Genomic DNA, 12,170 nt, shown 5'->3' on the forward strand with positions numbered 1-12,170 from the left:
TCCACAGCCATTTCCAGAAATGCTTTATAATCTACCTGTGGCTGGGGGCCATGTGGGAGAAGCTGGAGGGGGAGAAGTGGGAGTGGCGGAGGGAAGGGGGTGCAGAGGAGAGGACGGGAGGGGCGAGGGAGTCGCCGGGCCTGAGCTGCTCTCTCTAGCCAGGCCTGCCGTGGAAGGGTCACCCACTCAAGCTCTTCTCTCTACGGGAGTGGGGAAAGAGCACAGAGAAGCAAGGCGGCTACCGCCCTTCTCTGGGACACCAGGAGAAGGCACACGGCCCCTGGTGGCTCTGCTTTGGACATCCATTGCTGTCCCCAGTGCTTTTAGCCGCTCCTCTGGGACACAAGCATCATTTCGACTCCTTATTTTCTATCACAAAGGGCTGATTTGGAAGTTGTCTGTGGATTGCGCTACGGTAGGGTGACCCATTCAGCAAACAGTCCCAATTACAGGCGCTGAGCTGAGTTTGCATGGATTCTAGGCCCTTTAACACTGGCCTTTAAGAGAATGTGTGCTCCTTCCTCCTCTACCTTGTCCTTGTAAAAGCTAATATGGGACCAGGCAGAGGGCCAGGTGGGACACTGGGGGACCATAATATGTTAGACCTTCATGGAACGTTCTGGCCAGAAAGTCACTACTAAGTCACTTGGGACTTCTGGTCCATTCAGAAGCTGTAACGATCCTCTTCATCCTGAAGTTGGGGGTACCTGGGGACAGTCCCCAGTGAGCACGAGCGGGAGGTGACACACCCACACAAGCCTGGGTCTCCTGCAGCTTCATCAGAAATCACCGTGTCTTCTCCCTGCCGCCCTCAACACTCCAAGAGATTCCAGGTTCCTCCTTTGAATACAACGTGGACATTAAATGACGGGGTCTCCCAGGGGCTCCAGGGGTCTAGCCGTCTACCACATCAGAAAAGAGGCGTGGGGATTCCCAGCACTTTGTTTCGGGACCATGCTTCCGAAGGCTACCTTCCCACCAGTGTTGGCCTGGGCACCTGGCCAAGGCAAGAGGCTGTAGAGTCCTATTTTATTTTCAACCCCAAGGTCCAGTCTTAAAGCTCTCTTTGTATCCATCCCAGTAGGAGGCTTCGGATCCCGATGCTGTAGTCTTTACTGTTCTGAATGTGGAGATCCTGGACATGGCAGCCTTCCTGAATTACCTCCTGCAGCTCGTTTAAAGATCTTTGGTCTATTATGTTAACAAGCATCTGTAAATACTCAAGATATCTCGACTGGTCAAGTTTTTTTAGGGACTTAACTTTCTTATCAGCGATATTAAAAGTTCTAAAATGGCTATAAAGGGTGTTTACAAGTGGGGTTGATTAAATTTTAGTGCTTCATGTTCCGTCTTCGAAACCGGTAACATTTGCAGTCAGTTCACGGATGCCCGTGTAACTCGACGGTGGTGACCGGATGGCAGACCGCGTTCATAACTGCAGCAGACTAGTACTCAGAGGGCTGGGGTTCCAGAAGGTGTGTGCACCCACGATGACAGGGAGGAGGGCTCGGCTATCAGCAATTGTCTCAATTTCTCAGCCATTCCACCGTGCAGGCAAGGTGGAGAACTGGGAAGTCTTTCCCCATGCCCGTTGGTAACGTAGGGGATAAAACCACTCTTACCTGTTCTTTACCTGACTTTGTAACTTAATCACGTTTCATCGTCTTCCTGATCAGAGTCCATTTCAAAGCTGTAGCTAATCTACCGACGTGGGCTCTCAGTCGAGGACACACAACAAGTCACGTGATGAACTTTTAAAGGAACGCAGATCTGAGAGCAGAGGGGGACCCTCCAAGTCAGAGGGCTGTGACGGCGTCTAGGCACATGGCTGGGGGTTTACACCAGGACGAGTTCTGTTCCCCTGGGGGACACTGGGCAATGGTCGGAAACACTTTTGTTTGACATCGCCGGGAAGGGAGATGCGATTGGCATCCAGCGGGGAGAACCAAGGTTGTTGCTCAACTTCTTATAAGGCACAGCCGGCCCGACAACATGGAAGAACTTGGTCCCAAATGCCAAAATGTGGCTCTGGAGAAATTCTCATTGAGGTTTCGTATGTATCGCATGGGTCACTTAAAAAGCATCAGTAAAGTCTGCGTTTATATCAGGATGTTAATCCTGACGATTTTAGATCGAATCAAAACCAAACAAAAGGCAAATGAAGGCAAAACAAAGTGACCTCCCACAGCGCAAAAGCCCACCCAGTTCTATTCTGCTTTCTGACCTGAAACACTGACTAGATGCTGCGTGAACATGTGGACATTCCTATTCACTTAGATTGTGACCAAGGTTCTTCAGTCTTAAGGCATTTCTAAAATGGCATTCGATACAATTAACATTTGTAAAAAGCTAACTTGTAAGAATACAGAATTATTCAAAGCTCAGGTAATTTTAATATTCCTGTCTCTTGAAAGCAGACTTTATAAACTAAAACTGGAAGCTTTTACACAGTGGATAATGTGGTGTGCAAATGTTTACACACTCATCTGGTTGGAGGAGCTCAGAACAATCCATGCTCCTATTCATTATTAATTGAGATGTAGGTGTCTAATTCTAGGCTAGGATTAGAAGTCATCCAGAAAACGCTGGATTCCTATGGGGAGAGTGAAGGCATTAAGCACAGCATTAGCTCTCCGCTGTTGTTAGCCATTGCTTAGTCCCTTGGGCATCTTTAGTCTCTAAGATGTTCAATCTATGCAAACACAACAAACCTTGCTGTCGATCTCGCTGCTCCCCAGCGCGGACTGGATCACGTAGAGCAGCGCGTCTGTGAGCCCGTCACATTCCCGCATCCTCCTGCGGGCCTCCTCTCCGGCTGAGCTAACATTCCTGCAAAGCAAACAGCAGCGTCAGCGACCTCCGCGGGGGTCCCCCAGGAAACCTTCTTCCACTCCTGCCTCCATGTTTAACCAAGAACACAGCATGAACGAGGATGGCTGGCTGGCACCAATGCACCCTGGAACCGGCTGAATCTCGGGCATCTGCCGTACAGCTAGCGACAGGGGGAGACAGACTCCCGAATGTGTGATCTAGGATGGTCCCGTGACCAAGGAGGATGGAGACTCTTAGAAATTCTTCAAGGTTTACTCCACTGACAGTGGAAGAGGGAAACCAGAAACTCTTTGACTCAAAGCCTTCTTCTTTGAGAAATGTGAAAGACTGTTTTCCAGAGTCAGACTTCCCAACTTACTGGAATATTTTAGCGATCTGACTTCACCTGCCTCAATACACCTACCTCAGTCCCGCCAGCAGTAAACGTCTAGGATTTTATTCTAAGAACATAAGGAGGGTTTTCTGTGAAAATTTAAACAATGGGATGCCCATAGCGCCTTTGATGGGCGGGAGTGGCCCACGATCCTTCCTATACCAGTGGACGTTGAGCTTAAGCCAACAGAAGCCGGGGACGGTCAGGGAAGATGCAGTGGGGAAGCAGAGAGATCTCCTACCCCTACAGAAGACATGAGACAAGCCTCGTCAAGGGTGGGGTGCTTTTAGTGACCCCCGCCACCTGAGAGCACGTTTTCCCTCTCCTACCCAGGGGTAGGATTTGGCTCAGGTAGAGAACTTCTGCAGTCACTCACAGAAAACACAGCCTGTTGGAGGGATGTTGGAGGTGAGTTAAGAGAAGGTGCAAAGGGGTTGAAGGAATTTAGAGACCAGCGTGATCTCTCAAGAATGACCCAGCAGGGCAACGGCTCTCCAGCCTGGCTGGTAGCGGGATCACCTGGAGGAGACTGCCAGGCCCCACTGTGGGCTCTTGGGCGGAGCTGGAGAGCTTCCATTTGGTGACGCTGAGGTTGAGAACTACCGCTCGGACCCCGGCTCCAAGGAGAGAGTTGGGTCGGGGAGGGCAGCGCTCTTTGCTGACTGCTGGGTGAGGCCACGTGGCTGGACTCAAGAACCAGGCGCTGGGCAGAGCCTGCCGGAGACACTGACCAGTGTGAGTCTCCCGCCCACACTGTAACAGACACAAGTCTTCCCGTCTCGTTCTCAAAATGTCCTTCAAAGTTACACTTCATTCTGTTTTACGGATGAGAACACTGAGGCACTGAGGGCCCCGAGGCAGTAAAGCCCCGGTCTCAGGAAGAGAGGAAGGCGAGGCCTTCAGGTTGACGCCCAGCGTGGACACACCACTTTTTTCAAGGAATGAAAGTAAAATAGGCCCAAGGCTAAAATGCTAAATGCTAAAATGCTACCGAACATAAATGTTCTCTTCGATTATCTAGAAGGTTCTGCAGGATGTGTTTAAATAGGATCTCTCTGCATTCGAATGTAAGACTGGGAAAGGTTATTCAATTCAAATTAGTATTTTTGGCATTTGCTGATCTTAAAATATAAACAAAATTTCTCAGTTCCTTAGATAATATAACTGGGCAAACATTGATGGTATTTTTATGTAAAGTGTTATGACCCCCCCTGGGGGGGCCCACCCTCATTTCTGACAGGATGCGGAGGGAGGAAGAACTATCCGCAGGAAGAAGCTGGAAGACTGTTGTTCTATGCTGGAAGGATGGCCTTTGTGAGAGAGCCTTTTTAGACCATTCCTCCTTGAGAAGATTTTCGCCAGGTCGAGCATTGAGGCTGTCAGAGTAATAGGCTTGTCAGAAATTCAGACCTCTTTGGGCAGAAGAATGCTGGATGGCCACGTGCGCCTGTGTGTTTAAGTCTTGCCTCCGTACTTTGAGGGGGTCGTGTTTCCCATGACAGAATGATGGCATTCAGTCTTGAAAGTGCCTTAGGAGTAGCTCTGGACACCCCAGTCTAAAACCCCTCCTCCATGGCTGGTGAGTGCTCAGTCTTTCTCCTGAGTAGCCTAACGGTCAGGACCGACTGCAGCCTGGTTCACAAACACACTTGGAAGTGATCAGCCCATGTTCAGTGGTAATCAATGAACAGGTGGGCAACCGAGAGAAAAATCAGGAACTTACAACTCTGTCAACTTTACGAGTTATGAATGTTAATCTGAGCAGTCTTCTTTATTCTGTTTGATTCTAGTCTAGTCACCTCCAAAATTAAAAAGTTATTACCCATCTGCTATATTAAAATGTGCAGGATGTTGAGGGCGCCCGACTGGCCCCGATAGTGGAGCGGGCAACTCAGTCTTGGTGCTGTGAGTTCGTTCGAGCCCCATGTTGGGTGTCAAGGTTACTTAACAATAACATCTTTAAAAAATGTGTAAGATACTGAGAAATGAGAAAGGCTGGTAAGTTAGGGTCCCCGTAGAGAAGGAGAAATGAGGACACACATGATGAAGTTCTAGAACCTAGGTGAGGTTCGGTGGGCTGAGGTCCAGAGACGATGACCAAGAAAGAATTCTTGAGACATCTTTGGTGCAAAATGATGGTTTATTAAAGCCCGGGGACAGGACCCGTGGGCAGGAAGAGCTGCTGCCCCGGGCTGTGAGGGATGGCAGGTTATGTACCCTGGAGTTGGGGGAAGGTGAGGGGAATGGAGGGTTCAGTGGAGTTTTCATATGCTGAAGAGGGCCTACAAGGTGCCAGGATGTCCCAGGCCTACCTGAGGTCTTGCCCTTGCGGCTTGATCAATGTTGTCTTTAGACCAGCCATTAACATTAAGATAGTTGGGAGACTTTTTGGTGGGGTGTCACAATCCTGCTATCCATCTTTGTTAGTGATATTTAGGACATTTGTAAGCCAAGGGAGACTCCTGTCTTGCAGGACTGTGAGCTCTGCAAGTTAACTATTTGCTTATTGTACACGGCAGTCAGGGCTGCCTGAGGGATGCTACACATATGATTGAGGGGGAGCGGATGGAGAGGGGCTGCAAGGTGCCAGCTTTTGCTTTGTCTTCAGCCAGCCTCGCGCTCCCTCATCACACACACATATACACACAAACGTATATGTGTAAACACACACAACATACATAAGTAAACACACACATACACACCCCCCTATGATACAGAGGGAAGGAGGGAGTTACCACAGCGTCTGCCGGTATGATGATGCTCAGTACATATTTTTAAACAGAATGAGGTGCGCATGTGTCTTTTAATCAATGATGTCCCAGAAACCTTTGGGGTTGGGTTCACTTTTAAGCCACTATTCCTGAATGAGGAAACATATCAGAAGGTACCCCTGGCTTTACACTCTAAAGGGGAGGAGAGTTTCCTCTTTCTCCTTTCCCCCCACAAAACAGATCTACTATATTATACATGTTTCATTGGTTAAAAATTTAAAAAAACCAACTAACTTTGTGTATTGGTCACCATAACAGTTAACTGTAATTATGGTCCTAAGTAAGTGACGATGAGCTAGTGTTCAACCTACAAGGTTCCTCCCTCCTGCTGCACTTAAAACCATCTTCTGCCCTTCTTGACGTCTGATGAGAAACTGGTACAGCAAAATTCCACACGTAAACATACCATTAAAACAAATACTTGACAGATCATTTATAAAAAGCACACAGACAGTATGATCGCTTTTCCTTAGAAATGATCTTCATAATCTTGATTGAATTGTCAGTTTACATGTTATTTGGAAATTTCTGCCTAAAGTATTTTCTACCATCTTTTTATCTAATTGATAAAAAAAGAAACAATTTATTTTTACTTCTTACAATTAAAAGATATAAAATCTCTTACGATCTCCTCTGTTCCAGTGTAACTTGTTAAACTGCTTCATTTTCCCTATCTTCGGTGCTGTTTGACATCTCGTTTCTCAGCTTCCATCACTCACTGAGCTTATTAAGAACAAATTCAATATACGCCGCTCTCGTAGGATCCCAAGTGGCCCTTGTTCCCTAAGTTCAAAGGAATGAATGCTGCCTGGCACACGGAAGACCTCATCTCACGTGTCTCTACTTCTGATGGGAGGATATACACAGTCAAACTGCAGAGAAGACCCACGGATGAGGACTTTAGCAACGACTCCACTTGAAATCAGCCTCTCTTCTCCACACTGCCCTTGCTCTGTGAATCTTACTGGTCGCCCCTGACTTCAGATTAGAGTTATTTCAGCTGTGACCTTCTTGCTGCATGGGAACCTCTGGAGGGCAGAGAGCGTGTCGTTGGTGTTTGTATACCCAGGAGGTAGCTGAGTGCCCGACCCCAGCTAGCTGCTGGGGCAAGTGGGTTATAACATGTGCATTCAGCTCTTCCATTGGGCTGGAATCCCTGTGATGGATTTCCCTCTGCCCTCTGTACTCTTTGGATGATATCAGATGTCGGTTACATCAAGAATGCAGCTTCTTGGGGCGCCTGGGTGGCTCAGTGGGTTAAGCCGCTGCCTTCGGCTCAGGTCATGATCTCAGGGTCCTGGGATCGAGTCCCGCATCGGGCTCTCTGCTCAGCAGGGAGCCTGCTTCCTCCTCTCTCTCTCTGCCTGCCTCTCTGCCTACTTGTGATCTCTCTCTGTCAAATAAATAAAATTAAAAAAAAAAAAAAAAGAATGCAGCTTCTTATGCTGTGGCGGTCCTCTGCCACTCCAGTCCCCACCCTGGATTACTCAGGTCAGACTCAATTTGGGAAGAAAGAAAAAAAGAAAAGACAACTGAAAATAGCATGTGGTCTCTCAAGCCAGTATCATATCTCAAACTAAACCAGTCTGAGATATAAGCTTTCTTAGGACTGTTGACGATATTGATCATAGCCACTGGAGAGCACTGCACCACGTTGCAGCTAAAGCCAGTCAGGTCCATCCCCATCACCTTGACGCCTAGGTCCTTCCGGCCCATCTCTGGGCTGGGGCTTCCTGGGCTACTTAGTCTCATCTCACCAGCAGAGTCCAGATGTTGGGTCTCTGGGGCCCTGGGCTGAGCTTCTGAGACCACACACCAGTGTGAGGAGTGGGATGGGGTTGCCAGGATTTTCAGAGAGCAGAGCTCACACTGTTTCAAGAAATATGGGTGGTCCCAAGTCAAAGCTGAAATACAAAGCGACACACTCAAGAAGGCCTTGATGCCAACACAGCAGGGCCGGTGGGGGAGGGGCAGAATCCATCATGGATGACGGCACAGAGTAGACCAGGAGTGCCAGACCTGGGTCTGGGGATATGAGGGACTCCCAGGGGCTTGAGCCTCTGTACCCTCAACCACAGATAAGGAGAGTCTGTCTGGGGATCGGAGGCTGTGTCAACCCCCACCCGCCACCCCCACCAGCAACGCTTTCCTTCCTGCATCTCGGCCCACTGCCTTGGAGCAGTCACGCTCAAAGGTCTACAGTTGGTCCGACCTCTGCCTCGGCCCTTCACCCCCTCTTTGTTGTTTCAGGCACAAGCTTCTAGGACACCTGCAACGCCTGACGTTTGAGGCTGGTCCCCAGCGATGCGGGCAGCATCACTTCTTTCTTTCTGCCCCGCGCTTCCTGCTGTACAGCACTTAGTAGGAACCGAGCGGATAATGAGGAAGTGCTCGGTGCCCAGCTGTTCGCAGGCCTGCCTGCCTCCTTCCGGACCAGTGGCCGTTTCCCGAAGCCATGTGGCTACCTGGGAACATAGGCCAATGTCTGTGTGTCCGGGAACGCTGTGGTTCTCAGAAACAGGCCTCCCCAGTGGACGATGTCCTGTGTGGAGGCTGAGAAGCCTGCTCAAGTTAGCTGGGCTCCTTGAGGGCCTAGTTTTTGGTATATTCCCTAACACCAGACCTGTGCATAGCCCAGAAGTTCTCAAACCTCCACGGTACCCAAATCATCTCTGCAACTGGATTAAAACGGAGAAGCCCAGGTCCTTACCCTCTCAGCGTGCTCTCTTAGCTCTCTGGGTGACGCCCCGCACGCTGGAGCATGAGAACCTCTTGCTTCGCAGGAAATCCAACAGCAGGAAATTGAAATATTTGTTAAATGACCATGTAACTGTCCACTGTGTGCTACATGATCCATAAACTCTTACAGATACTCCTAAAGGTTTCCTCTTCCTAACGGGGGCAGGGTTGGGTGGTGGGGGTGGGCACATGTCCCATGACGACGCATACATTTATTTTAATTTAAAATCAATTAATTAACATAGAGTGTGTTATTACTTTCAGTGGTAGAGTTTAGTGATTCATCAGCGGCATCCAACACCCAGGGCCCATCACAGCATGTCCCCTCCTTAACGCCCATCTCCCAGTTAGCCCATCCCCCACCTACCTCCCCTCCAGCAGCGATGCATTGAGACCGACTGTCATAGGGTCCCAACAGGCAGACTGTGAAAATCTTGGAACTAACTCTAAATGTGTGAGGGGAAATCTAAGCAAAGCACCAATGTGCATCATCTCAACTTCCTGACCACGTGATGACCAAGGAACTCTGTAGCTTCTCATAAATGACCTGGTCTGAGTTAAGCATGAGAATGGGAAATAGTAGCAATCATGTTCAAGCCATGCTCCCATGAAGTAGGCTTGCTTTTGCTTTAGCTAAAAACATTCCATGTTAAAGAGATCCTTCCATCCACACATCTAAATCAGGAGTTGAGAACTTTTTCTGTAAGGAGCTGGAGAGTGAATATTTCAGGTTTGGGAATCCCATAGGTCTCTGTAACTTCTCTTCCTCCTCCTTCTTTTAAGAACCTTTTAAAAATTTAAGACCCGCTCTTATCTACAGCCATACAAAATCATATCATGGGTGGGGTTTAGCTCATGGGCCCTAGTTTGACAACCCCTGACCGAGATTCTCATCGGAAGCCCCATTAGAGGATTCAGGAGGAGTCTCTGAAGCCCTGATACTATCCTCAAAATTTCATATCGTTTTATACAAATGCTACGTGCATGGGTTTTTGTTTGTTTTTGTTTTTTCTGTGATAAAGGAATAGGACTTGCATTGTATTCTGAGGCTGGGACCCCGAAATCCCAAGAACCTCCAGTCAAAATCAGCAGTGCCCTTGGTCTGAGCAGAACATTGCTGTCCTAAATCTAGAACTCTAGCTTCAAGATTCAGACACATTTGTCTCCATGGGTAAATAGTAACTATGCCTTCTTCTGTCCTTCAAAAATCCCTGGGAAAGCTTGTGGGTGGGTTCCAAAATCACTGACCGAGAAACCCCAGATCTCTTCTTCCATGTGGGAAAGCCGAGTGTGCAGGGTTGGGGAGGAAGGGGTCTTCTGGCCAGTCAGCTGGGTCAACACAGCGACCCATGTCCAGCCCAACCACTCACTCCAGGTCAGTGGTTACAGGGTCCATGGGGACAGTGTGAGCCCTGCCAAGTCTCAGAGCAGCCACCACAGAGAAGGGGTGACCACCACAGAAAACATTAGAGTTCATCCTCTTCATCTATAGCTTCTCTGCAGAAAGACAGAGCTCATTTCCTTATTAATCAATAACTTCAACAAAAATGGATTCTCTCGTGCACCTGCCATGGTCTCATAGCTGGGGCTCCCCAGGTGTGAAGGCACGCGCCTTGCCTGGGTCTACTCATCTGTAATGTGCGGATGGGGATGTCTGAGTCACTAGCTCGTGCGGTAACACAGTCCAGTGCTCCGGACCTGGCACTGACTCTTCGCAGTAAATGTCAACCACTCCAGCTGCTTCTCACTCAGAGACATCCACACAAGAGCGAGAGAGACCCCCTACCTGGAACATGGACGGCAGGCACACGGAGAGGATAAGGGGCGAGCACAGAAGAGACTGGAAGGTTTCATGGCAACAGTGACAACCTCATTGTTTACATGTTCATCACTCATTTAAAAAAAAAAATCTGAAACTATTGTAAAAGTATTCAAACAATGGGGAAAATAAATGAATAAAAGTGAACATCCTCACTCTTTTCTTCCCCTCTGTCCAAGGGAATCACAGGGACTCTGTGAGGTTTAACATTCAAAATTATTTTCTATTCCTGCAAATAAACTGTGTAGGTATGTTTTTGCTTTTCACCATAGTGGCTCATCAGACACCTTGCTTGATTTTATCCCGTATTTTCTTTTAAAGAGAGAGAGAGAAAGAAGCAGGTGTATGGCAAGGAGAGAGGGAGAAACTCATGCAGGCTTCATGCTCAGTGTGGAGCTCGACATGGAGCTTAGTCTCATGATCTTGAGGTCATGACCTGAACCAAAACCAAGAGCTGGATGCTTACCTGACTGAGCCATCCAGGCACCCCTTCTTTTATCCTTTAAAAGCCTATCTCTGCCTCTTTTCATGACTGTACCTACCTATTTACTCTATTCAAAGAATGACTTTGGATATTCCATGTATAAATATTTCATAACTTATAATTTAAGAAATGATTAGCCTATTAAAAGACATCCAAGTCATCTTTAATTTTTGGCCATAATAAGTAACATTGAACAGAGATTTGGAGGAGTTATGGGTTTTGTGAGATGGACCCTATGGAACCAGAAGAAAGGATAACAGATCAATCAGTACAAAGCAACAAACCAATCCACTTGGACCAGGTACTGACACTGCTCTACAAGGCCAAGTCTTGGGATAGAAAGAAAAGAACGCCTGGCCCTTGTCCTTCAGAGTTCACAGTCTGGCAGGGAAACAGACACATCTCTGGTGTGCCAGGATCTCATCCACGTGAAACCAGCGGTAGGAAGACATGGGAACCAATCTCCCTTGGAAATGATGCCTGGGTGTGCCTAGAAAAGAAACCTTGGCTGAGATGGATGGAAGTCTTACTGCTCAGCTTTAAGTTGTAGTTAAAAATCTTTGCTGAGGTTGTACTTCTGTAAATTTGGATATCAACTGTTTTCCTTAACATCTGTAGAGCATGCATGGGTTGGATTTAAGAATGCAGAGTACAGTAATGAATTCTTAGCAAGAAAGCATTGTATGCATACTTAGTGGAATGGACCTTGAATTTGAAGGGCAAGATGTAAACGACACATACAGGCTCAGGGGCAGTTTCCAGTGAACAGCCTGTGTCAATACCAACCAAGTACATCCATGATGTGTGGGGGCTCCAGGCCACTCTTGGCATGGGCAGAGGGAGGACGCGTCGGGAGAGGTGGCGGTCTGTGCAACTGCCAGTTCCAGCATGTGCATCTCCATCTTCACTAAGGCCTGGCACGGTAAGCCAGCCCTTGTGCTTAGCAAATCCACAGACTCCTGCTTCACCAGGGTCAATCTTCCTGATGCTCTTTGCCTAAACCACATGACTGGTGCTGAGTGCTTTTTGACCTCCAGCTATCAAGAGGGAACCAAAGCAAGGTTCCCCTCACCTGCCTGGTGAATTCAAGTCATTCAAGAGGCTCTTCCAGTGTTGCCATTTTCTGATGTGGTACCCTGAGTGCGGAGCCAT

General features: G+C 48.2%; 1 protein-coding gene across 3 annotated transcripts in view; it reads right to left on the reverse strand.

Moving 5' to 3' along the window:
• CTNND2 (catenin delta 2) overlaps positions 1-12,170 on the reverse strand; it is a 900,906-nt gene that overhangs the window by 127,243 nt on the left and 761,493 nt on the right. For all 3 annotated transcript variants that reach the window (XM_045082021.1, XM_045082022.1, XM_045082023.1), the window contains one exon: positions 2,712-2,829. In XM_045082021.1, the coding sequence (XP_044937956.1) occupies positions 2,712-2,829 (118 nt within the window). The remainder of the gene's footprint in view (positions 1-2,711; positions 2,830-12,170) is intronic.

Source organism: Mustela putorius, unplaced genomic scaffold (assembly GCF_011764305.1).
Source record: "Mustela putorius furo isolate JIRA1106 unplaced genomic scaffold, ASM1176430v1.1 tig00000589_pilon_pilon_pilon, whole genome shotgun sequence".
Taxonomy (NCBI): domain Eukaryota; kingdom Metazoa; phylum Chordata; class Mammalia; order Carnivora; family Mustelidae; genus Mustela; species Mustela putorius.